This window comes from Molossus molossus, unplaced genomic scaffold (genome assembly GCF_014108415.1).
Source record: "Molossus molossus isolate mMolMol1 unplaced genomic scaffold, mMolMol1.p scaffold_m16_p_14, whole genome shotgun sequence".
NCBI lineage: Eukaryota > Metazoa > Chordata > Mammalia > Chiroptera > Molossidae > Molossus > Molossus molossus.
This window is the reverse complement of record NW_023425349.1, coordinates 10,718,524-10,740,984: the sequence shown is the minus strand read 5'-3', so window position 1 is coordinate 10,740,984 and position 22,461 is coordinate 10,718,524. Positions and strand designations below refer to the sequence as shown.

Genomic DNA, 22,461 nt, shown 5'->3' with positions numbered 1-22,461 from the left:
GGGCACTTCCAGAGCCGGGCTGCGGGGGCCGGGCTCCCACGGTCAGCTCAGCTCGCGGGCACTTCCAGAGCCGGGCTGCGGGGGCCGGGCTCCCACGGTCAGCTCAGCTCGCGGGCACTTCCAGAGCCGGGCTGCGGGGGCCGGGCTCCCACGGTCAGGTCAGCTCGCGGGCACTTCCAGAGCCGGGCTGCGGGGGCCGAGCTCCCACGGTCCGCACGAGCAGCTCCCTCCTGAAGGTCATGTTCTGTTGGGGAAGCACTCACTCACGGGCTGGAAGGATTCCTCCCGCGTACTCTTAAGGCACAACTATGTGGGGTCAGGACGGGGGTCAGGAGAAGACACAGCCTTTATCCTTAAGGAATGTATGGTCTGATGGGATTTAACCTACACCACAGAAAACGAGCTTTCTTAGAGTACAGAGAGTCCTTGGTGTAACACACAAATGTACTTTGGTTAGAGAGACGTGGGTTCACGTGCCGGCTCTGTCCTTGCCCAGCTGCGCTCCACACTGGCTCTGCCACGGGGGTGAGCCACTGACCTAAGTCTCAGTTGACTCTCATGTAAAACAAAAATAACTCGTGAGTCACACTCCCTGGTGTGAGGATGCCACGGCGTGCAATGTACCATGTAAGGTCTGGCCTGGAATCCTCACGAGGACACGGGACCATCCGATCCTCTGTCCGCCCGCTGGGCCCACAGGTCCTCCCAGAATAGCCCTGTGGGTGTGAGGACCTTGGCTTCCCGAGGGAGTGCAGTTAGTCCAGTGCTGTTGAAGGAGACTGGATTTTAATAGTAATCTCTTCTATTTATATGATGCGCTTCCCTTTCAAAGCTTTCCTACTTCTCCTCTTTCCTTTGAGCCTCATCCCCTGGTGAGGCAAGTTAGAGAATAATTGTTTCCCTGCTATAGAGGCAGGAAACGGGAGGCCCAGAGAGGTGAAGGGACTAGTCTGAGGTCACAGAGCTAGTCTCCTCAGTCCATTGTTCTCCTTGTCAGCCCAGATCTCCAAAGTCACCCTCAGTCGGTTCTGACGTGGCTGCGGAGACCCTGCCCTTCTGGACGAGACTGTTGTTAGCTGTGCCATCTCTGTCTGAGCATCCTTTCCGGTGCTTTCCAGACGCATGTGATTAATTTGTTCGTTCATTTAACAAATAGCAGAATATGGTCTATGCAGGATGGGGGCACCTCTGTGAGCCGCCTGCAAGGGGCTCCCACTCTGACAGAGGGGAGAGGGGTGCTGAGGCCTGCGGAGGTACAGAGGAGGGGTCTTCTACCAGATGGCGTGGTAGGGGAGTCAGGTGTCTGGTACAAGGGAGCCACAGGGGTCCGACAAGACTCGAGTGAGGGTGAATATGAAGACGGGGAGGACCTTAGAGGGGCTGGTGGGGGGGGAGGGGGTCACAAAATGTAGGGCCTTGACTGCCTGAGAAGTGTGGGTCTTCTCCTCAGCACAGTGGGAGGGATGCAGGCAGGAGGGATGATCGCAGGTCCTGGTGTCCTTGGTGTAGATGGTTGGGAAGAGGATGGGTGGACAGACACTGTTCTGAGGACAGACACTCCCCTCCAGCCACAGGGGCCTGCCCAGAACTCCATGTTGTCAACCCGCCACCCCCGGCAAGCGACTGCTGGGAGAGGCAAACACGAGGGTGAGCCCGAACGTGTGATTGACATGGTGTCCCCGAGAAGGGAGGAACTCTATGGCCTCTGCCTGGCCTTTGGTTTGTGTCTGTCAGCCGTGCAGGCCAGGTGAGTATGCTCATTGGATGTGAAACCCACATTTATGAGGACAGCATCTGATTTGCAGTTAATTTGTTGATGCAGCAAAACACATTGTTTCCAAAAGGTCAGGAGGGGAAGTCCTGTTGGAATATCAACTTAATTACCTGGGCGGCATGGATAAGTGGGCGCCTGCATGGGGCTGCTCGGCTGCAGGAGCTGACTTGGGCTGAGCAGTGGGTGCAGGGGGAGCGGGGGGGTGGGGCAGCCTACACGGTGGGCAAAGCCAAAGCACTTCCTGTTGGCCTTGTTCCTGGTGCCTAACCAGCAATTTGTCGGCAGGGGGGATCTTCATGCTGGAAAGAGGGTCATCACCCCATTTCACAGATGAGGGAAGGCAAAGACCCGCCCAGGGTCACATCGAGCAGTGGATGCCCGGCTTTTAGAAGTGGGTTGAAGAGCTCACCTCGAGGTGGCTGCAGGCAGGAGCAGGGTCCTGTGATGCATATAGGAAGGGGCTGGCTGGTCAGGAACCAACATACAGATTTACTCAGTTCCCACGGAGGGCACACCTTGGACTACCCCTGCAGCATCCCTCTGGGGTCGGAATTAGCACCTCCATGTCACTGCTGGGAAAGCAGGCTCAGGGCGGGAGGACAGGTGCTACCTAAGGTCACATAAGGGGAACGTCCAACTCAGTGGGTTGACAGACCAGACCCTAACCAGGGACTGTGGTGTGGGGAAGGAGGCAGAACACAGACCCCAAGGCCACAGGGACCAACCAGAGTGATGGAAGGCCCAGGATGATGCATACAAAGCTTGGGGTGGGGAGGCAGCCAGAGCCCCTGCAGCTCCCCTTTCCGGGGGCTGGAGAAGGTGGGTGTGCCTGATGGCAGCTGGAGGCACGAGAGCTGGCCTCTGAGGACGCCCCAAAGCGGGCCTCAGGTCCTTTGTGTCTGAATGGTGCTCTGAACCGTTCCCTTCCCATGAGGCTCCTGTCTGGCCCACAGAGAGGAAGCCCGGAGGCCACAGTGGGGAGGCTGGATAGATGCTGGGGATTTCTGTCCCAGGGACGTGTCCCAACCAGATACACTGCCAGGAATGGAGAGGGTAAGAGAAAATTCACAATTAAACTCTGTCACTGCTTAACGAGGAAAGAGTTCACCTGGTTAATTTTCCTGGCTAGTAGCCACGTCGATGCTCTGACCTGTGCATGAAACAGCCCGGCTGGGAGAGGAAGACAAAGCTTTCTGTGGCTTTACAAAGGGCCTCTGGGCTGAGAGCAAGGCTCCGCTAACTCCTCGGGACTGGAAAGCCGCTATTATGCAAGGTATGGAAATAAAAGAGGGCTTCTTTTGATATGCCTCCAAAAAGGAGTGTATTGAAGCCATATTTGTGTGGAGTGTCTCCTTTGAAATGCCCAACTAGCTCTCTCGGGCACAGCTCTCGCCTGTCCCGACTCCTGTCATTATCTCCAACCCTCTTCGTCCACCCTCCACAGAGCTGATCCTGCTTGTTGGGGAGGATCAAACGCTCGCCTCCGCTTCAGAGTGCCAGCAAGGACGGCTGGGGAAGAGCAGGCGCTGCCCCGTGGCCCTGCTCTGGGCCAGCGGCTCTGGGCAGGGCTGGGCCCCGGAGGGGACTGGACGCTCAGGCCCTGGAGCATCGGCAGCGGTAACTCGGAGCTCCAGGCTGTCATCTGGAGGGATGTTCCCTGCTCGGAGCTGTACCTGTATATCAAGGCTGAGGAAGGGGTTGCCATCCCGCCCACACAAGGTGATAGATGAGGAGGTGCTTCTTCATGGGAAAGGGGGGCTGGAAGGGGCTCTCATCTTGGAGCACCATCGACGGGCCAAGTGTTACTCTGGATATCCCAGTCAGTCCTCAAACTCTGGAGAGAGGCTCTGTGATGACCCACCTTCTGCAGCCGGGGAAAGGAAGGCCCCGCCCGACTCCTACAGCAGTTAGGAAGTCCTGGGGGAGGCCTACGGTTGTTGGGCTCCATGTGCTCTGCAACTTGCTGTCCCGAGGCACCGCCCGTGAGGGGTGCTCAGGCCTGAGGAGGCCCTCGAAGACGAGCCGCAGCACTCTGTTGGGACGGGAAGCCAGCGTCTTTGGAGAGGGTGTGCTTAGGAGTCAGTGGACTCAACAGTCACCTTGCGAGGCCGTTCTCGAGGCGGGCTGGTGCTGTCTGCAGGGAGCGCCGAGCTGAAGGACGGCTCTGTCTGGTCCTGAGAGCAGTGCGCTCCCCTGATGTTGACAGGAGTAGTATTTTGTAGTGGTGCTGGTTAATTTGTAGTGGCATTTGTGGTTTGAAGCCTTGTCAAGATCCCTGATTACTTCCCGTGCAAGGAGCTCGGCTGACGGGGAAGTTCACATGCTGAACAAAAGCAGCCAGGCAGCTGTGAGGGAAGGCTGTGAGGGGGCTGGGTGACCCCAGCGCTTGGGGGACAGAGGCAGGGGGAGGGAGGACAGCCAGCAGTGGGGTGGGGGAGGGGAGCCTTTTGTTTCTAGTCAGGTGCAGCTGCTGGGTCTGAATAGGTGGCATCCCATTGGTGGCCTGAGGTCGGCACCAGATGTAGCTGGTGGCTGGGCAGGGGCAAGGAGCTTTGCTGACACATGCCATTCTCTGCCCAGATAGGAGCAGGAGGGTGTGCACTGCTCTACCTATACCGGGGTGCCATCTGGGATGCCATCCAGGGTGCCTGGGTGACATTCCCAGTAGGTGGGGGATACAGGGAGGGGCTTCCAGATGTCAGGAGAGATGATCCCCCTCTGATACCAGCAGGGACTACTGTTGGCCTGTGCTAGGAGCACTATATGCCGGTCTCTAATGGTCTCAAAAAGCCTGCAGAGAAGGTACAACGCCCATTTGGCAGATGAGAAAACTGAGGCTCACTTCTCCAGGCATCACAGCTCACAAGTGGTTGAGCCTGGAACCAGGGTCAGGTTGTCTGACCCTGAAGCAGCCCCGGCTTGTTCCATCAGACCCGATACACAAACAGCAGAAGGAAGATGTTGGAACTTACCCCTCAAGACTGAGGGTGCTTCCTCTCCCAGGGAGTTCTCCCCGATATCCTCTGACCTCTCTGTCCTGCTAAGTCCACTCTGACTGCACAGAAAGGTTTGTCTTTGCAGCTGCCTGCACTTCGCCAGGCCCGTCTGACTCGGTGAGGGTTTTCTTGCTGCATTTAAGGGCCAGGGCCAGCTCAGCAAAACACAGGCTAATTCATCATCTCTGGAACGATGTCCACCCCGAGCATTACACCGCTAGGAAATTAAAGCAAGGCTCTTCCCCTGATTTTGCAGTTGCATAGAGAGGATCGCACGGCACCCTCTGGGAAGGGAGGCAGGAATTACGAGGGCCTTCTCGCTGCTCTCCCTGCCGCCCGAGGCCCGGGTCCACCTGCAGCCCGGCTGGTGACGTCCCTGTAGAATGTCCTTGGCAGGCAGGCCATGTAAGAGCCCGCCTCTGCTCCGATAGACCCATGTCCACCTCGGCACAAGCAGTCACTTCGTCCCGGCCCCACAAAGACCCTGCCCTGGCCCAGTGCCACTGCCCTCCACGACACACGTGCTGGTCCCGGTGTCCTTCCAGCACCTGCCCACCCGGAGGGCCTGTGCATCCCTCAAACCTCTGTCCCTTCCTGGACACTGGTCCCTCTTCCTCCTGGCTCCACAGAGCTGGGCTTCGTCCCCCTCCCCCAAGTATGATGGGCTCCTTGATGGTGACACGTGTCTAGTTCCTATCTGGACCCTTGGCTCTGAGCACAGGCCAACACTCGGTCAGTGCAAAGTGCCTGCCCAAGACTGGCGCTCGCATCGGATCACCGGTAAGGCCTTCGCCCAGCATCTGACTGGTCCGGCCCAGCTGGTCACTGTCCGTCACTCGAGCCGCTCTGTCCACAGGGCTGGCAGCATTTCTGGCGTGCTCTGATTAGGAAAAACCCCAATTTCAAGGTGTTCTGGTCTAACAGGTTGAGCCCCACGGCCAGCCCAAAAAGTAAGAGCCTGTTCAGTGGAATGCCAAGCGGGAAGCAACAGGAAGCTTAGATGTGAAACACCCCAAGATTCCCCGGCGTGTCTGCAGCCAGCCAGCCAGCCGTGTTCACCAGACAGAGGGGTTTTTTCTTCCCTCGGAACAAATGGATGGAGCACCTGGTTTAAAAATTCCTGGACCCTGGAATACATTTCTATCTGTGTCAAAGTCTACCCTCCGCCGCCTCAGCAGAGTTTAAAATCCTAGCTAATAGGTTAACAACTGTTTTTCTTCAGCTTCAAATGAAGAATATCAGAAGGTTGGGGGAATATGCAGCTCTCCAATTTGTACGGACTGCACACAGCTCCCCGCAATGTGTGTTTGACAGGCCTGACATTTTGTACCGCTGTGAGATGGGAAAACGTGTGACATTTTTATTCATGGTGGCGTACGCCCTTGTAATGATCAGCTCTGGTCGCTGTGCTTACCGCAGCAGCCCCAGAGCCCTCGGAGAACAAACAGGAGCCCAAGGTGCCAGCAGTTCGACTGCCTTATTAAACACCGCCAGGATCCTAACGAAGACCAACTGCTGGAAAATCTCACTGTCAAATCCTCAAGGACACTGTCAGCGCACAGCTAACTGCATATATTTTTCATTTAAAACACTGAAATCTAGCATTGTGCCATCACAGCCGAGGGGAGGGGCGCCCGTTCCAGCGGCCATTCTGTCAGCTGCCTCTTTGGGAGCTCCAGATGTTAGAGCCAGATGCCCAGTGGGGTTCGGAGCGAGACAGGGAACCAGCTTTCTGAAAACGCAGCCCTGCCTTCAGGGTGAAAGGCTGAACGTTATAGGGGTCTGGTAAGAGTCACGTGGAAAGTCAACCCACTGGTTCCCTGCACGTTAGCCCAAGCAAATCTGCATAATTAGAAAATGTGCCCCTCGCCACCAGCCAGCCATCTTCCTGTAGGTGCAACCCACTGCATCCTGCAACTTGGTGCTAATCAGCCTTCTGCTTGGCGGCAGACCTCAAGACATCTGTAGGAACACACGGCCGTGGTGCGTTCCACACCTTGGTAGAAAAGCTGTGCCCACCTGCAGGCTCACCACTTGCCTCAACTCAGAGGCCTCAAGGTCAGTGGGCAGGAGGACCCCCTTCCCCTTAGCAGTCGTTTCTAATGCTGATGCACATGGATGGATGGAAGCCAGTCACTTGGCAGGTGCTCGGAGCTTCTTGTGGTTGTTACACTAGGTGATTTGGTTATGGCTGCATATGCGAACGTACTGATATATTTGCTTTGTAAATATGCATTATTTATAGAATGCCTTTATTTCCATAGCCTAGCCCTGGTGCACCAAGACACACTCTGCTATTTATTTATGGGGTCTTTGGCATACCGGGCCTAACGATGCCTGTGTGTGGTTCTTGCAGGTTTGCAACAAACCGTAAGTGGTTGGCTAAACAACTGGATGTTCTCCATCCATCACTGGCAGAGGCTTGCATTTTAAGGGGCGCCCGTAAAGTTGGTTTAGCATAACACTGTACATCATCCCTGGCGGAACTGACCCAGGACGCTGCAGAGCTGGCGACCCAGACACTAGGAGCCATGGCACTGCACACCCTGGGAGAGCGGCGAGGGGTGGAGCAGGCTCTGGGCACCCTGGTTACAGGACCCAGAGCAGTATAACAAGGCAGGCAGCTGGCAGACAACCCTGGGGCAAAAACAGGATTGTGAGGGTGGAGGTCGCTGTACCCAGTTTCCTCCAAGCCTGCCGTTCTGTCCCTCAGCAGAGTCTTCCACCTTGGGCTGCAGGGGGAGGTGTCCATTGGCCCTGTGCACCCCAGTGGACACTCCCTTCGTCATGGGCTGCACCTCAGACCTCATTAGAGAGTGCACTTCCACAGCGCCCACTGGGGGCGTCGCAGTCACCGGGTCTCCTGGGTCTCTCTCTAGTCTTTCCCTCACTTTCACCCCCATAAGCAGCGTCCTGGGTCAGGCTCCCACTAGCTCTCACCTGAAGGTTAGCAGCATCAGTAGCGGCCTTCCGGCCTCACCTACTTCCATCCCTTCCCAAAGGGTGGTGGCCCCAGAGGAAGTGTTCTCAGATGCCATTCCTTCAAAAACCATCCCTCCCTGGCTCCTGACACCCACGGATGTCTCAGGCTCCTCCAAGGCCTGGCCATTGCCTGCCTCCGCAGTTCAGCTCCTGGTCCTCCCAGCTGCATCCTGGCCTCTGCTTCTCCACACTAGCCTGAAGTCAGACTGTCCTACACTCCACACACGTTCTTCTCTGTACCTGGAGTGCCCTCCTCTTCTGCTCCACCTGATAGACAACTCATCTTTCAAGATCCAGCAGAAATGTCACTTCTTCTGAGAAGCCTGCCTTGGTTCCCCAGACATCCTTAGGGCTCCTCTCCAGCCAGTACATTTACATCTATTTGCCAGCCTGTCCATTTCCATATGACTTGGTGGCTGTCTCTCGCAGATGATGAGTGCCATGAAGGCAGGACCACATCACATCCCTCTGTAACCCTGGGGCCTTTGTCGGGGCTTAGTATCTGACATACCTCATTACATGTTGAATAAGTAAAGGAAGGAATTAATGAGGGCATAAAAGAATAACTAAAGTCCTGGCCGTTTTTGCTCAGTGGTTAGAGCATTGGCCCGCAGACCAGAGAGTCTCAGGTTCGGTTCCCGCTAAGGGCACGTATGTCAGTTGCAGTTTGTCCCCGGTCCTGGTTAGGATTGTGTGGGTGGCAACCAGTCGATGTGTCCCTTTCACGGCGATATTTCTCTTTCTCTCTCTTCCTCCCTCTCTATCTGAAGATAAATGCAAAAATGTCCTCGGGTGAGGATAAAAAAAAAGAATAACTAAAAACTCCAAGACCTCAGGATTTTTCATCACAAAGACAGAAGGGCAGCAGAGGAAGAAGGATTCTTCTTGGTCCGGGCAATGGGTGGTGTTTGGCAGACAGCCCTGGGGCAAAAGCTCCCCCCTCCCTCCCAGTCTCTGTAGAGAACAGTCCCCTGGTCAGCACGCCTGGACAGTCACTGCCTCCTGGCCTTCTGCTGACTGCTACACTCCACCTGGCTTCTAAAGGCAGCATCTCACCAAGGCGGGGCCTGCTGCCCCTTTGGAAACATTCACTGTCATCCTCCCCAAGTGCAAACAGGTCTCTCTCTAGAAGCAGTTTGGGATGGGGCATCCCTGGGAGGGCCAGGGGGTGGCTGGGACCCCGCTACCACATGGCTGATGGGCAGCACTGTGGCAGAAACCCAATAAGGCACTTGCAGGTGATGCTAATCACCATCACACTCTGCATTCTAAGTGGGATATAATAAATGATCCCTCGGGGCAAGTCTCTTTTTGTACTTTTACTACTTTTTTTTTAATCCTCACTCGAGGACATTTTTCGATATTTTGTTCAGATAGAGTGGGAGGGAGAGAGAGAGAAACATCGACGTGAAAGGGACACATCGAGTGGTTGCCACCCGCACAAACCATCCAGGGCCGGGGACAAACTGCAACCAAGGTTCGTGCCCTTAGCGGGAACTGAACCCGGGTCTCTCTGGATTGCAGGCCAACGCTCTAACCGCTGAGCCAAACCGGCCAGGCCTGTACATTTACTACATTTAAAAATCCTTTGTAGTATAAACAAAATGGGATAAAATATTCCAGACTGACGATAGAACTAACCCAGTAGTAACAATGACCTGAGTTAGGGACACGGTCAGTGCAATCTCATGAAGTGTGCAGGAGGCTGGCAGGCAGCCTTTGCTGCCAGGACCTGCTGTCCTGTCCAGTTGTCCCAGGTCAGAAGCAGCCAGTGCTTTGCATCTGAATCCCTCTTACCAGCTGGGGCCGGGGCTGGGGAATAGGGGAAGGCCCTGGGCTCTACAGAAAAGTGGGGCAGTCGGTATCCCAACTGCATCAGTCTGGGGAGTAGAACGTGAGAAATGGCAACCCTGCCGAGAACACTGCCCAGGGCCCCACAGCCCCACAGGCATTCAGAGGGCAGCATGGATGTGGCTCTGGCACCCCCCACCCCCCGGGTATTACAGAATCCCAGGCTCTGTTAAGTTTATTCTGGGAAGAAAGCAAAGTCCCAAATTCAGGCAACAGCCATGAGCCTTAGCCAGGAATGAGGGGGAAGCACAACAAAGTGACCTTGACCTCCACTGCTACCTAAGCCACACTGCTGGATTTGAAGCGGGTTCCCCAACACGGGCCGCCACAACCAGATGCCTCAGGAAACAGGTGTAGCTGAGGGGAGAGCTCGATAAGAGGGGTTGCGTGAAGGGAGAGCCCAAGCTCTAGCATCAGGTAGATCTGGTCTGGAATTCTTGCTCTGCCATTTACTGTGTGACCTTGAGCAAGTTGCTTAACCTCTCTGAGCATCAGCTTTCTGTGGATAATAATAACTGCATTGATTATAGAGGGTTGTTGAGAAGATTAAGTGAGATGATGCTTGCGGAGGGGCCTGGCTCACACACAGTAGGTCCACATTATAATGAAAACCAACCCAGTCCATCTGACCTCTTTTTATCCTGCCATCTCTCAGTCCTTGTCATTCCTCTCCCTGCACACAGTCAAGCTGATGACTTACCAAGTGCACAGAGGGCTCAGGGACGGATGGCACAGTGTGACAGGCAGCTCCTGCACAGCAGTCCTGCGGCCACGGGGCGAGGACTCCCTGCACAGCCACTGACACCGCGCTGACTCTCCCCGAGGATCCTGCTTGCGGGATATAATTTATTTTCAATACTTTATGTTTTATTTCCTCTTCCCTACTGTGATAAACTCCCCACCTTTGGCATAGAGAATTCTAATCTGGGAAAATGCCTCCTCGGGTCTCGCTGAATCAGATTCCCTGCTCTTGTCCTGCTGGGCTCGCTGTCGCCCTGGCAGGGAGCTGGATTCCGAGCTGCTGCCGCACAGACTTTAAAGGGAAGGCTGTTTTCAGGCTCTGGCCAGTCCTCTGGCAGAGACCTGCTGTCACACTGTGAATGCAGACAGACTCGGGGGACGCAGGAGGCCTGTCACTCACGCACGGCCCGCACGATGAGTTCCAAAGTGACACAGGCACTGCAGGGCACAGCTGCCCCTTTGTGGGCTTGTCGTGCGCTGTGACCGGCCGGTTGCTCACAGAGGAGTGCCCAGGGCTGCCCTTACCCCATCCCACGATTCACTCTCTTAGTTCACTCACTCACCCCTCGGTCACCCCCCAATTCTCACTGGGCAACTCATCAGTGCCAGACCCTGTGAGGGTGCTAAGGTCCCAGAGATGAGGCCGACGCCATACCTGCCAGGGACAGTGGGTCAGCATAGGGACAGTGCTGCTCAGGTTTGGGTGGGAATGGCTCTGTCTGGGGGGTCAGGGAGGGCTTTTGGGGGAAGGAGTGCTTGAAGCGGGCCCTGACAGGTTGGAGGAATCTTGTCAAGTGGAACAGAAGAGCAAGGACACTCCTGGCTGTGGGGACAGTAGGGCTGATTCATCTCTGGGTTCCTCCAGCGCCCACATGCCCATCAAGAGTGGTGCCGCTGTGCTGGGGACTAGAGAAGAGGAAGGGACTCTGCCCGGGGCGGGGGAGGGCGCTCAGCAGTCCTGCAGTGAGAAGGAGCTGCCCAGAGTGGAGGATGCAGGGACTTGCAGACCGGAAGACCGCTGTGGGCTGGGCAAGTTCTCCTGACCACCAGCAGGTCTGTGACCAAGGGAGGGATTCTGGAGAGGGCCCGCCTTCTGAAGGGCTGAGGGCCCGCCTGTCTCAGCACTTGCTGGTGTTGTCTGACGTCCTCTGTGCCTCACAGGCCAGTGGAGGAGAGGGACGCACACCCTGGGAACAGGAAGAACACCGACGCGTGGTGGAGCTGGGGTGGAGAGGTTTGGCGAAGGCCACGGACAGATGAAAACACTGCACTGCGGGAAGCCTGTGCAACAGGGAGGGGAAGGTGGGTTCTGGGAGCTGCGGGAACAAAGGGGGTGCACAGAAAGCACAGGTGTGGCCGAGCTCCCCATGGAGCACGGAGCCGGGGGCCAGGTCAGAGCCGGGTGCTCTGCCCGCGGAAAGGACCGACCACAGCGCCCAGCGCAGAGCCCTGCGCAGACCTCCCACCCGTGGGACTCCCACTTCAGTCTGCCGGGCTCCAGCTGACCGGCCCCCATCCATTCCTCTGTGTATTTCAGTAGGGCCTTCTCGAGACAATCCCTTGGGCCAAATAACTGATTTAAAAGGCAAGGATTCTCTACTACAACCAGCGGAGAAAGCAGCAGGGATAGCTTGGGCCAGGTACAGGAATCGGGGCTTCAACAGGAAGCCAGCTGCTCCCCGCCCATGACCAGGCTAGCACTGTGGCCACGTTCGGTCTCTCAGGTTCAGAACCCTCAGCAAGTACCCGAGACATGGCCTGAGAAGGCTGCTCCCACCATCCTAGGAGGAGCTCCTGCCTAGTCCGCGAAGCCAGTGAGGAGCAGGGGTGTCACTCGAACACTGCGTTTATCGGCACCGCTCTCCAGCAAGGCAGCGGTGGCGCGCTGGTGGGCAATCACTCCAAGGACCAGACTGGCTGGAGTTTATAACAAATGAAAAGGGGACCCTGAGACGCCCCGTGGCATGGACACACAGCACAGATCCGGGCCTTTCGAAGCCACCAGATATACTCCATCCATCAGGACTGAGTTAAATCACCCACTGCGGGGCGGTGGGCCCCTGGAGTCAGGGACCATGTCGCAGAGTAGGTATTAGTGCTTGCTGAGCAAGCGACCCAGGCCCTTGGCTCTCTCTCCACTCCCGGGCCCTGAACTGCAGCTGGCTTGCCACACTCCATTCCCAGAAGGTATCACAGGCCACTCTACCCATCACCAGAACCTGCGACCTCTGGCCCTGACTAGCCATTGCTCTTCTGTCCCCTCTCCACCTGGAGCCCTGGGTAACCTCTGACCTTGATTCTCAGCCATGCCTTCTCTTGGTCTCAAGATTCCCACAGCTCTGGGTGTAAAACTCTCTCTGCCATCAAACAAGAGGACAAAAGGCTGGGACAAAGTCTCCCCTTCGGCCACTATGCACATTCATCAGTTCGACCTGTTCACCCTTCTTTTGGTAACAGCCCCCGAATCTCCATTCCAGGAACCGCCCCTCCTTCACCCCTCAGGTCTGTTCCAGGCAGGGCCCTGCCCATGCACACAGAAGACTCTTGGCCACGATATTTGTCTGAGGCAGGCGTACGATCAAAGTGGGTTCAACGAGTGAACCCTATGCCTTGGGTGAAAGTGACACTCACTTTGCTGCTGGCCTCACACCTGGACAGACGTGGTCTGAAGCCGCGGTGGTCACCCTGCCACCAGGAGGGGAGAGCCTGCCTGAGGATGGCATCAGCAGGGGAGGCAAAGCTGAGAAATGTAGCAAAACCCCCAAACGGGTCTGATTGACGGAACCGAAAAGGGGCGCTGGAAAGGGAACACGATCGGGAAACAGGCTCCAGGAGTGCGTGCAGAGAGCTCGCCTGGGCTACGAGAGCACGGACGGGCAGTCAGGACAAGAAATGACCGGACCGCAGACACTGCTGCTCACCTGCTCATCCTCATGCCTGATGGCCAACCTGCGCCATGGCCCCTTCTGCTCACCGTCTGGATCAGACTTGGACACCATCATCTGCCCTTTCCAGGGCCACCTGCTTGATGATGCTAGCCCCCCTGGGTTTGGCTGTTGACTTTCCCACCAAGAGCTGTGGGGACGCAGGTCAGTGACACGTGTGCAAGCAGGAGGGCTGCCACTGAGGTGCGTGTGCTCAGAGCCAGGGTGACAGCTGAGCACTGGCCAGCGGGAGGCTCCACTTCTCCCCACTAGAGAAAGAGCCTGGTACCACGGAGGGCCTGTGTGCCAGCCCTGGGATGGATGATGTCTCACTCTGTCCTTACAATGACCTATGGCGTGGGCACTATCCTCCCCTCCAAAGACAAAGAAACTGAACTCACTGAGGTTGCATAACTCACTGAAGGTCACCAGCTAGTTAGTGAAACGGCTGAAATGTCAGTACAGAGCTTCCTGATTCTAAAGTCTCTGCTTTGCGCTCTCTACCCACTGCCTCCACCAACTCGCCTCTCAGCAGTTAAACATTGGGGGCATGGGGACCGAGTTTGCTCTCTCCCCGTGAGTGGTCTGTGTGTATCTGTGAGTGTGTGCGGGCGTGTGCGTAACTTTTGGGCCATGCCATCTGAGAGCAAATTTCAGACACGATGGTGCTTCATCCTAATACACTGCAGTGGGCAGCTCCCAGGAACAGAGTGAACCCCTGACAACCAGGCTGCTGACAATACTGCTACCACATCACCCAACATCCCAGTCCACTCGATCTTCAAACCTTCCAATTTCCCCAAGAATGTCTTTAAAACTTAAAAACAATATCCAAATTAAGTCCGTCCTTTGCACTGGCTGTGTAGCCTGGCCTCCTCTGCAGCTACAAGCCTGCTTCATCTGACACGAACGAGGGGCGCCAGGCCTTTCCTTCCTTCGGCCGTCCTCTCCTCAGCTCCCCTCCTCCCTGGGCGACCCAGCGCGGGAGCGTGGGGTGCCCTCGTTCTCCCTGCCCCTCCGCACCCCTCCTTTCCTGGGCAGGTATTTCCAGACCTTAGCAGCTCATAAAAACACAAAATAAATGAGAGAGGATCTAAATTCCTATAATACAAAGACGTTTCCACTTGCAAACAAAACCTTTATTTATGGAAAGAGATTTGGAAGTAGATTTTGGCCACTAATGGAGTATTCATTATTTTTCAAATGAACAGAATTATAAGCATAGCAACTGAAATAAAAAAAAAAAAAAAAAACTTGCTGGACACACAGCAAGTACTTAATAATCAATTATTAATCAATTTAAAAATCCACATCAATAATAAAACCCCAGGACGTTTACTGACGGCCAGGCCCTGCGGTGAACTTTCCAGAGGCTCACGGTCTCATGGGAGATGACAAGCACTAAAGCAATAATTACAAGGCTGTGTGAGATGCAGAGTGTGTGCCACGTTCTGGGCCAGCAGAGACAGGGACACCCAGCTCCGCCCAGGAGAGTCAGCAGGATTTATAAACGAGCTGCCCTGACAGTGGACGGGCAGATTATGAAGGGCCTCACCCCAAGGGTGAGGATGCCATCTCTAGGGGAGGCTAGGAGCAGGGAGGTGACACGGCCACTCATGCACGTTGCAGATGGACCCTGCAAGGCCATGTGGGGAGTGCAGTGGCGGGGAGCCTGCAGGTCAGTTAGGAGACTGCAAAACAGTGCAGGCGAGTGAGAAGGCAGCCTGAGCCAGAGCGGTGACAGAGGCGATGGAGAGGACATGTGAGCAATGTCCAGGGGGCAGAAGGGAGAGGCTCTGAGTGGGGGTAGTGGGGTGGGAAAAAGAGAAAGAGTAGGAGGGTGAGTTTGGTGAGGAGCATAAGTTCAGACCGTAGGCCTGTGGCTTGAGGTGTCCAAGGTGTTTGGGAGGCGATGGCTGAAATGAAGGGAACTGTGTATGACTTCCAAGCTCAACGGGGCAGCAGGGATTTCTCAGGGCACTCAGAGCCATTGCTGGCCAGCTTTACCAGCCCCGTTGAGAGTGGCACTAACCACTTGCTCAAGCTTGCAAAGCCAGAACTCTCCAGAGGCACAGAAAAGGAGGACACCGCATTCCAAGAGCTGCTCCAAGGGGAGCACCCAAACCAGTGAGCCCTGGGACTCTGGTATTGCTTGGACAGAACTTTGGTTTAACTGGCTTCTCAGATTTGACATTATAGAGGTTTAGAAACCTTTGCTCAACTGGGAGAATGGAGGTACCCACTTTTTGGAATCTGTCAACTGGGAGGCAGTCAACTACTTTGTCTGCAGCTCAATCAACTGGGGGAAACACAACCACGGGGGTGTTGGAGCAGGTCTGCCATGACATTCTCCAAGGAGCCCAACCTCCCACCTGCTGAGGAGGTCCAGCCCCTGGCCGAGGCCCACAGCCAGCCCAGTTCCTCTGGCCAGGGAGGGTCAGCTGCCCACGGCCAGGCAGCAGAGGTGCTGCTGGCTGTGGAGTGTGAATTAGCTACTGATTCAGGCAAATGTCTCCCGAGCCTGTTTCCGGGTTTGTACATGAGCACGATACCTTCTTTCTTACCAGCTGAGGGTCAAGAGTCATTGAAATGAGCAGAGATGTGAAAGCACATCATGGTCCCTCCAGCTTACTCCAGGCAGAGGGCAGAGCAGTTTCCATTGGGGTGCGATCTCCGATTCTCAGAAGGGGAAGGGTCGAGGCCAGGAGTTCTGGCTGAGGGGTGCCTAGGCCCTGCGGGGGGCACTGCTTGCTCGTTCCTCCCACGGCCACACAAAGAGGGAACGTCCCTCCCCATGCCAGGAGAGGAAAGCCGGGGAGCTCCCTAGCTTCTCTGTGCCCTCCTGCTCACTCCTGCCCAGAGGAGGAGGGTCCCTCCCTCGGAGAAGGAGATCCTGGGACAAGGCACTAAGCATGTCCCTGCCTGTTGGGGGAGGTCACTGAGAGGACATGACTGCCGGTTGACCCGAGAACTGGACCTGGGCCACTGGAGGCTCCTCCCTCCTCCCGTCCTTGGACCGGAAGTTCTCCCCACTGTTCCCACAGTTGGAACCATCTTCAAGGACGTGACCTTAAAAGCGCAATAAGGGGTTGAGACCATCTGGATGGTGTATGGGACCAAACTCAGTTAGGTCCTCTACATAAGCTTTAAGATCCTGGTGGCGGGTGCAGAGACTCATCGTGTGGATGCCCAAGACAGGCCTCATAAGTAAGTTCCCTTGCTTATTAACCCTGCCACCTGCCAATCTGGAGAGGCCACCTCTCTTCACTCTCGCCCTGTGCTCTGTGGCGAGGCAGTGTGTGGACCACTGGGCTCCCCATGGCCACTGCCTGCAGCTGCCCTTCTCTGGCTGGAGGAGCTCAGTCCTTGAATTCTGAGGGGTCGAGCAAGCCCATTTGATCTCCCATCTACTGCAGTACCCTCCTTGCAGTGAAGAAGCTGGCATTTTTATCTTGTTTGTCTCCTGGGCTTTATTTTGTGATTCTGAACTTGAGAGGTGGGAAAAAGAGTTATTTAAAGCCTCACGAAACCTAAACATTTTCCAAGGTAGGAGCAGGCATTCTCATGCTTGAGATTTTGAACTCTTTAAAGAAGCCAGACATGAGAAGGCTTCAGGGGCGAACTAAACACCCATCTATTTTGCTCTTGTCTGGAACCATCCGCATGGCTCATCACCAGCCCAGAGTGGTGTCATGCATGTCTGCTTTAGAAAACAAATGGAGTGTTCGTGAGTTTAATTCGCTGACCAAATACCTTTTAAGTACAGGGTCCAACTTGGGTCCTGGGGGTGAAGAGGTTGCCTCTGTGGGGCCCTCAGAGTGCCCCGAGGTCACCTTCCTGACTCTGGATTGAGCCTGTCCCTTTGCTGGCCGGGCTCCCTCTTGCTGCCCCAGGAGGAGGAGGCTCAGCGAGGCAGAGCCAGGTCAGTGAGCACCTTCTCTCCCTGGCAGAGGCGACTCTTGCTGAGCACTGAGCTCCCCCTCTCACTGCCCCCAGAGCTGCTGTCTGAGGGCTCCCTGCCACCCTGCCAATGTCTCCCTGGGTGCCCCTGGCTGGCTACATGGGCACTAGTAAGGGAACTTACTTTCGGACAGCTAAGTGCTCTCAAAGAATAAAGCCCACAGGGAAGCAAACTCCAGGCAGGGGTCTTCCTGAGGTTGGCGTGCACGGTCTGGCTGGGTCGAAGGGTTTTGCTGGGACATGTCAGCTTTAGCAAATGTATCAAAGAGCTGAAGTCTCTGCCTGGCGAGGGAGCTGCGGTCAGACTGTCCTAAGTTTTGGTGCTGGTGATGTGGCCCTGGGCAGGTCCCTTCCGGTGTCCGAGCTCTAGCTCTGCAACCGTGAAATATGGCTAATGACTCCTTCCTCAAAGGGCTATGGCAGAGGCGACAGGTTTCAGAAGGATGTACACTGGGGGGCTACATGAGTGGTTTCAGTGACACATGGATGGACAGTCAAAAAAATTTTTTTTGATATGCCTTAGAAAAAACTTGGACTCGTAGATCAACCTTATGATTTTACCAATGTCACGGCTTCAGATGGGGCTAAAATACAGATGTCACGTCTGAGTCTGTTTAAAGGAAAATATCAAATCAAAAAGTAGTACCGATGGTAGGAGAGTGTGACAGAATTTTTGAAATGCAACCCAAAAGACCGCTCTGAGAATGTGAAGTCCCTAAAACTCTGCCTGCCAGCAGCAGGCGCTCTTGAAACGCTGCCTGTCCCGGTCCCTGGCCCGTCAAACCAGGCCAGGGCAGGACCAAAGGACAACCTAGCTGGGGGCAAAGCTGGAAAGAGTTAAAAGAAGGGTCTGCGTTTCCCAGCCCATCCCCCAGCAGCTAATCTGTCAGCTAATGAAGAAGCGGCCGGCACAAGTGAGCTAGCAGGCAGTTCACTTACAGCAAACTGATTAGGAATGTTCAACCAACAGCAGACTGTAGACCTTTCCAGAGAAAATAAATAGAGTGTAGACTGTATGCAAATGTGTTTGTCACTTTGACAGCACGTCTCAATTAAGGCATCTCGCGGCTGTGGGTAGGCTCCACGGCTGCAGCTGGAAGGGAAAGCCGGCTGCATGGCTGATACTTGGGGCTTGACCTTAATCCGCATGCATGCATTAAAACCCCTGCCTTCCTGCACACTTGCATAATGCTGGCAGCCACGTGAGGGAAGTGACAAACGGGGAAAAAAGCCACTTTCATCCTCTCCAGTTTACAGACCTGTGAAGGCACAGACAGCTCTTATTTCAACAGAGTTTGGGGTGGCTTTTTTAATTGTTTGTCCCCCACCCGCACACACACACTCTTATTCTGCATTTAGCTGGGAATGACATTAAAGCGTCTCTACTTCTTCCTGAAATGGAAAGAAGGTCTTTCTCCATTTCAAATAGGGCCTCCTTTTTTGTGTTTCGAAAATGGAATGTTTAACACCATGAAATCCCTCTCCCCCGCCCCCTCTTTCTCTGTAATGGGCTCCAAACTCCAGCGAGGGGCTCTTTTCATGGGAAGGTTCCTGTGTGCAGGAATGAGGACAAAGGCAGGCAGGAAGCTGCTCTGGAATGCCATGCTGGCGACGGCGGGGCCGGGCTTTCAGCAAGCCCAGCCAGGGAACCGGGCCGGATTTCTCCAGCAGGGCCTGAGCCTCCAGGGGGCAGCTCGTCAGGGGCGCAAACATCAACGAAATTTGAAGATAATCATCAAGCAAACGAGCTCTGCCCCGTGGATGCTTCTTTCTTATGCTGTATTTCAATTTTTATAATGTCCCTTTTAAGTGTAAAATCAGGAAAGTTTAAGATGTATGAATGTATTATCTGAAAATATTGATTACAGAGGAAGATTCTTATGTTTTAACAAATTCACACCTTGCAATCAAAACCCATAACAACAATTACATTAGTTCCCTTCATTTCTAAATAGCTCTATGCCTGGTACACAGTAGAAACTTGATAAAGGTCTCTTAAAAACGAACATTTTAAAATGTATGCTTCTAACTCCTTTATGTGATAAAACAGCAATCATGTTTAATATAAAATCACAAAGACTATTTTAATCATGCTTCATCTAATAAATAGCTAAAGAATCAGGAGATTTCAGAATAAATAACCTTGTAGATTCTTATTATATCTTGTTAACAGAACCATTTCGTATAAACCAAAAAATTATGACTCTTGCTAATCAAGAGAGTCAATGTAAGCGTAGTAGGGGAGGGTAATACAATCTTTTTCAACCAAAAATATAACCACCGGTAAGAAATGGATAAAAGAATTTCAGTTTCTATACAGAGTACCATGTTTTACTTAAGAGAAAAAAAATCAAATAGACAATTTTTCAAATGCTCACTCAGGTCGCCAAAATAGTTGGTTACAGAATCAGATCCCTAGAATTCCAGTGTGGTGCTTACTCTGAGAAGCAGGTCTCCCGATAGTGATTTTCAGGAACTACATTAATAAAGAACTCCTAATTGATTTTCTAAAGAGTTTGCTTGTTGCCTTTTATTTGGAGGTGCAGAGAAGGGCCTGGGATGCTCAAGTGTTCTAATGAGACGCTTGGCTAACAGGCACCCTGAACGGAGCGCCCTGGGGTGGGAGGCAGCGGCTGCCCTTTAATAACTTCACTCAGGGTTCAGCTAGTTTATGACCAGAGCCATGCTGTTTCCTCAAAGTTTTTGAAAATTTTCCTTCAAAACATGTTTGCACCAAATAAATACTGGAAGATGTGTAAACTCCACGGAATTATTTTACCATGGAGCTGAAATGAGAAAGCGCCAGCTGCGTGTGTCATGGCTTCTGAGGCAAAGCAAAGCAAAGCAAACCCAGACCAGTCAAAGGGCTGGGGTGCATACCTGTCCGAAGTGGACTGTGATTGGCCTTCGGTCTTCTCGGAGCTTGGGGTCCTTGGCCTCCACCAGGGGGGACGGCATACTCTTTGGTAGTTGCTCTTCCAAGGTGGGGGCACAGCCATTCTCCGTGATGTCCTGTGGGGAGAAGTCAGCCAGGGGTTGGTGTCAGGGTCTTGGCACCTGCCGTGAGCACAGGTGCTCCCTCCAACCCCAAAGCTAAGAGCCAGGCCATGGAACTCCCTCTGGGACATTTAGAGCCCATCTTCCTGCTAGAGATAAAGGACTTCCGAGGGCTAGAGAAACCCAAGCCATACACTTTAAATTACAGACAACATAGTGATTCGCACTACTGGGGGCGACAACCATTCATCCTCCTACTGTACAGGGCTATTTTCATTTTCACATGTTCACTTTGCCCACATGCGGACACTTAAAAATTACTTTCAATCACAGCTCGTGCATAACTTGATGTTCTACTTTTCCCACTATATTATAAAGATCTCCATAGTGTTGTATAGTCATTACAATGACAATTTTAATGATGCATAATATTTCATTAAATAGCCATACATAATATAATAAACCATTCTACTACCATCAAGCATTTAAGTTGTTACTTTCCCCTTAACATCACAGTGATGAACACTGCAGTTTTTCTTTCTTTTGGATTACCTTTTTCACAGAAATTCTTAGGAATACAATTACTAGGTCAAAAGATATAATCATGTTTAAGGCTTTTTATTCATTCTACCAATTTGCTTTCCAATTTACACCACTATCAGCAATGGATGCGTTGAGAGTTACAAAGTACTCGTTAGCCTTATCGTTTTAAAAATGTATCGCTAATTTAAGAGGTGAAACATGAGAACTCATTGTTGTTCTAATTTGTATTCCTTTGATGATTTGAGAGTGTGGACACTTCTCCCACATTTGTTTACTGGTGATACTACTGTTTGTGAAAACAATGTGTTCTCCCTCCCTCTTTCTTAGTCCTAATCTTTCCGGCAGAGAATGAAGAGACGGAAGTCTGATTCTATGACTTGGAGAAAATTTAGGATGCTAAAGTCATATTTTTAAATTTAGAAATTTACATTTAATTTGTGCTTCTGATGACTGAAGTCAAATTAGAAGGAGAGGAAAAGCCCAAGGTGTCAAAGGCAGGTAATGGCTCCTTTGGCTAACGCTGGCAGCTGACTATATACATGGTTCTTTGGGATGTGTGGGTGGTACCCACTTGTACAATGAGGACCACATGATTTATTCAAGTTGTGAAACTGCTTAAATCTTCATTGAAGCAAGGCCGAGAATAAATATACAAATAAAACACATTTAAATGGTTATTTTTCACCAAGTAAAAATAGCTCATAGAAATAACAAATACAATTTCCAATTCTTTTAATTGCAAAAACAAGTACACATTTTGGTGAACAAAACACACATTTTTAGCACTCATTAAATACCGCATATAAGGACTTAACCATTGGTTGTTCGTAACTCCTCAGCCAAATGGAGAATGGGGGTGCGTGCAGGAAAGTGGTCCCTTACGAAATAGTAATGCATTAAGGCCGAAACACATGTAACATCTGTGAGCTTTGGTCTCCTCATCTGTAAAATGGGGATATGGTAGCTACGAGCAGTAAAGGGTAATGTAACATGAAAGTGTCTAGAGCATTAATAATGGGCTATACTTGGTGTTCAACAGACTACAGGAATTTCTGTGTGTGTGTGTGTGTGTGTAAAGTCAACCCCCCACACCCAGCTGCAGTCTGTAGTCGGTTTGGTACAACACCGGGGGATGAGCACCTCTTGGTTCTGCAGGCAGGGCTCATCAAGCAGCCCACAAGTCCTTCCCGGCTGAGGCTCAGTGATGAGAGAGGTTGCTGACAGCCAATTAGAAATGGCTCTTTTGGAAAGGGGCTGCCTTAAGGTGCTCAGGTCAAGTGGAACAAAGAGGGGGAGGGGCTCCTTCTGAGCCAGAAAGTAACAAAGGGCAAAAGGGGCATTTTGGATCCAGTGGGGTTACCTAGAGGACAGACACAAGAGGTTGAATGAAGCCAAACAGTAAAAAAAAAATCACTTTTTGTTCAGGAAAAACATTGTAAGTGTGTGTGAGTGATTGGCTAAGAAAAAGAAATGGAGCAGTAAGTTAACACAGTAAGAAAATACTGATGGTGATGAAAACTATAAGATGATAGCTATTTTAAACATGTATGTGGTAGTTTGGGGAAAATGTCTTAGTTTAAGCTTACAGGTGAAAACATTGTCTTCTGGTTTTGTTTTTCACCACCTGGTAGCTCTCTATCTGATCTTCCCAATTCACTCAACCTCTCTGCAACCTAGTTCTTTATTTTTACAA

The 22,461-nt window shown here is 52.9% G+C and overlaps 1 protein-coding gene across 6 annotated transcripts in view; it reads right to left on the bottom strand.

The window, feature by feature from the left end:
- The window catches only part of DENND1A (DENN domain containing 1A), a 491,959-nt gene that overhangs the window by 28,958 nt on the left and 440,540 nt on the right, over nucleotides 1-22,461 (bottom strand). For all 6 annotated transcript variants that reach the window (XM_036261261.1, XM_036261264.1, XM_036261259.1 and 3 more), the window contains one exon: nucleotides 20,109-20,240. In XM_036261261.1, the coding sequence (XP_036117154.1) occupies nucleotides 20,109-20,240 (132 nt within the window). The remainder of the gene's footprint in view (nucleotides 1-20,108; nucleotides 20,241-22,461) is intronic.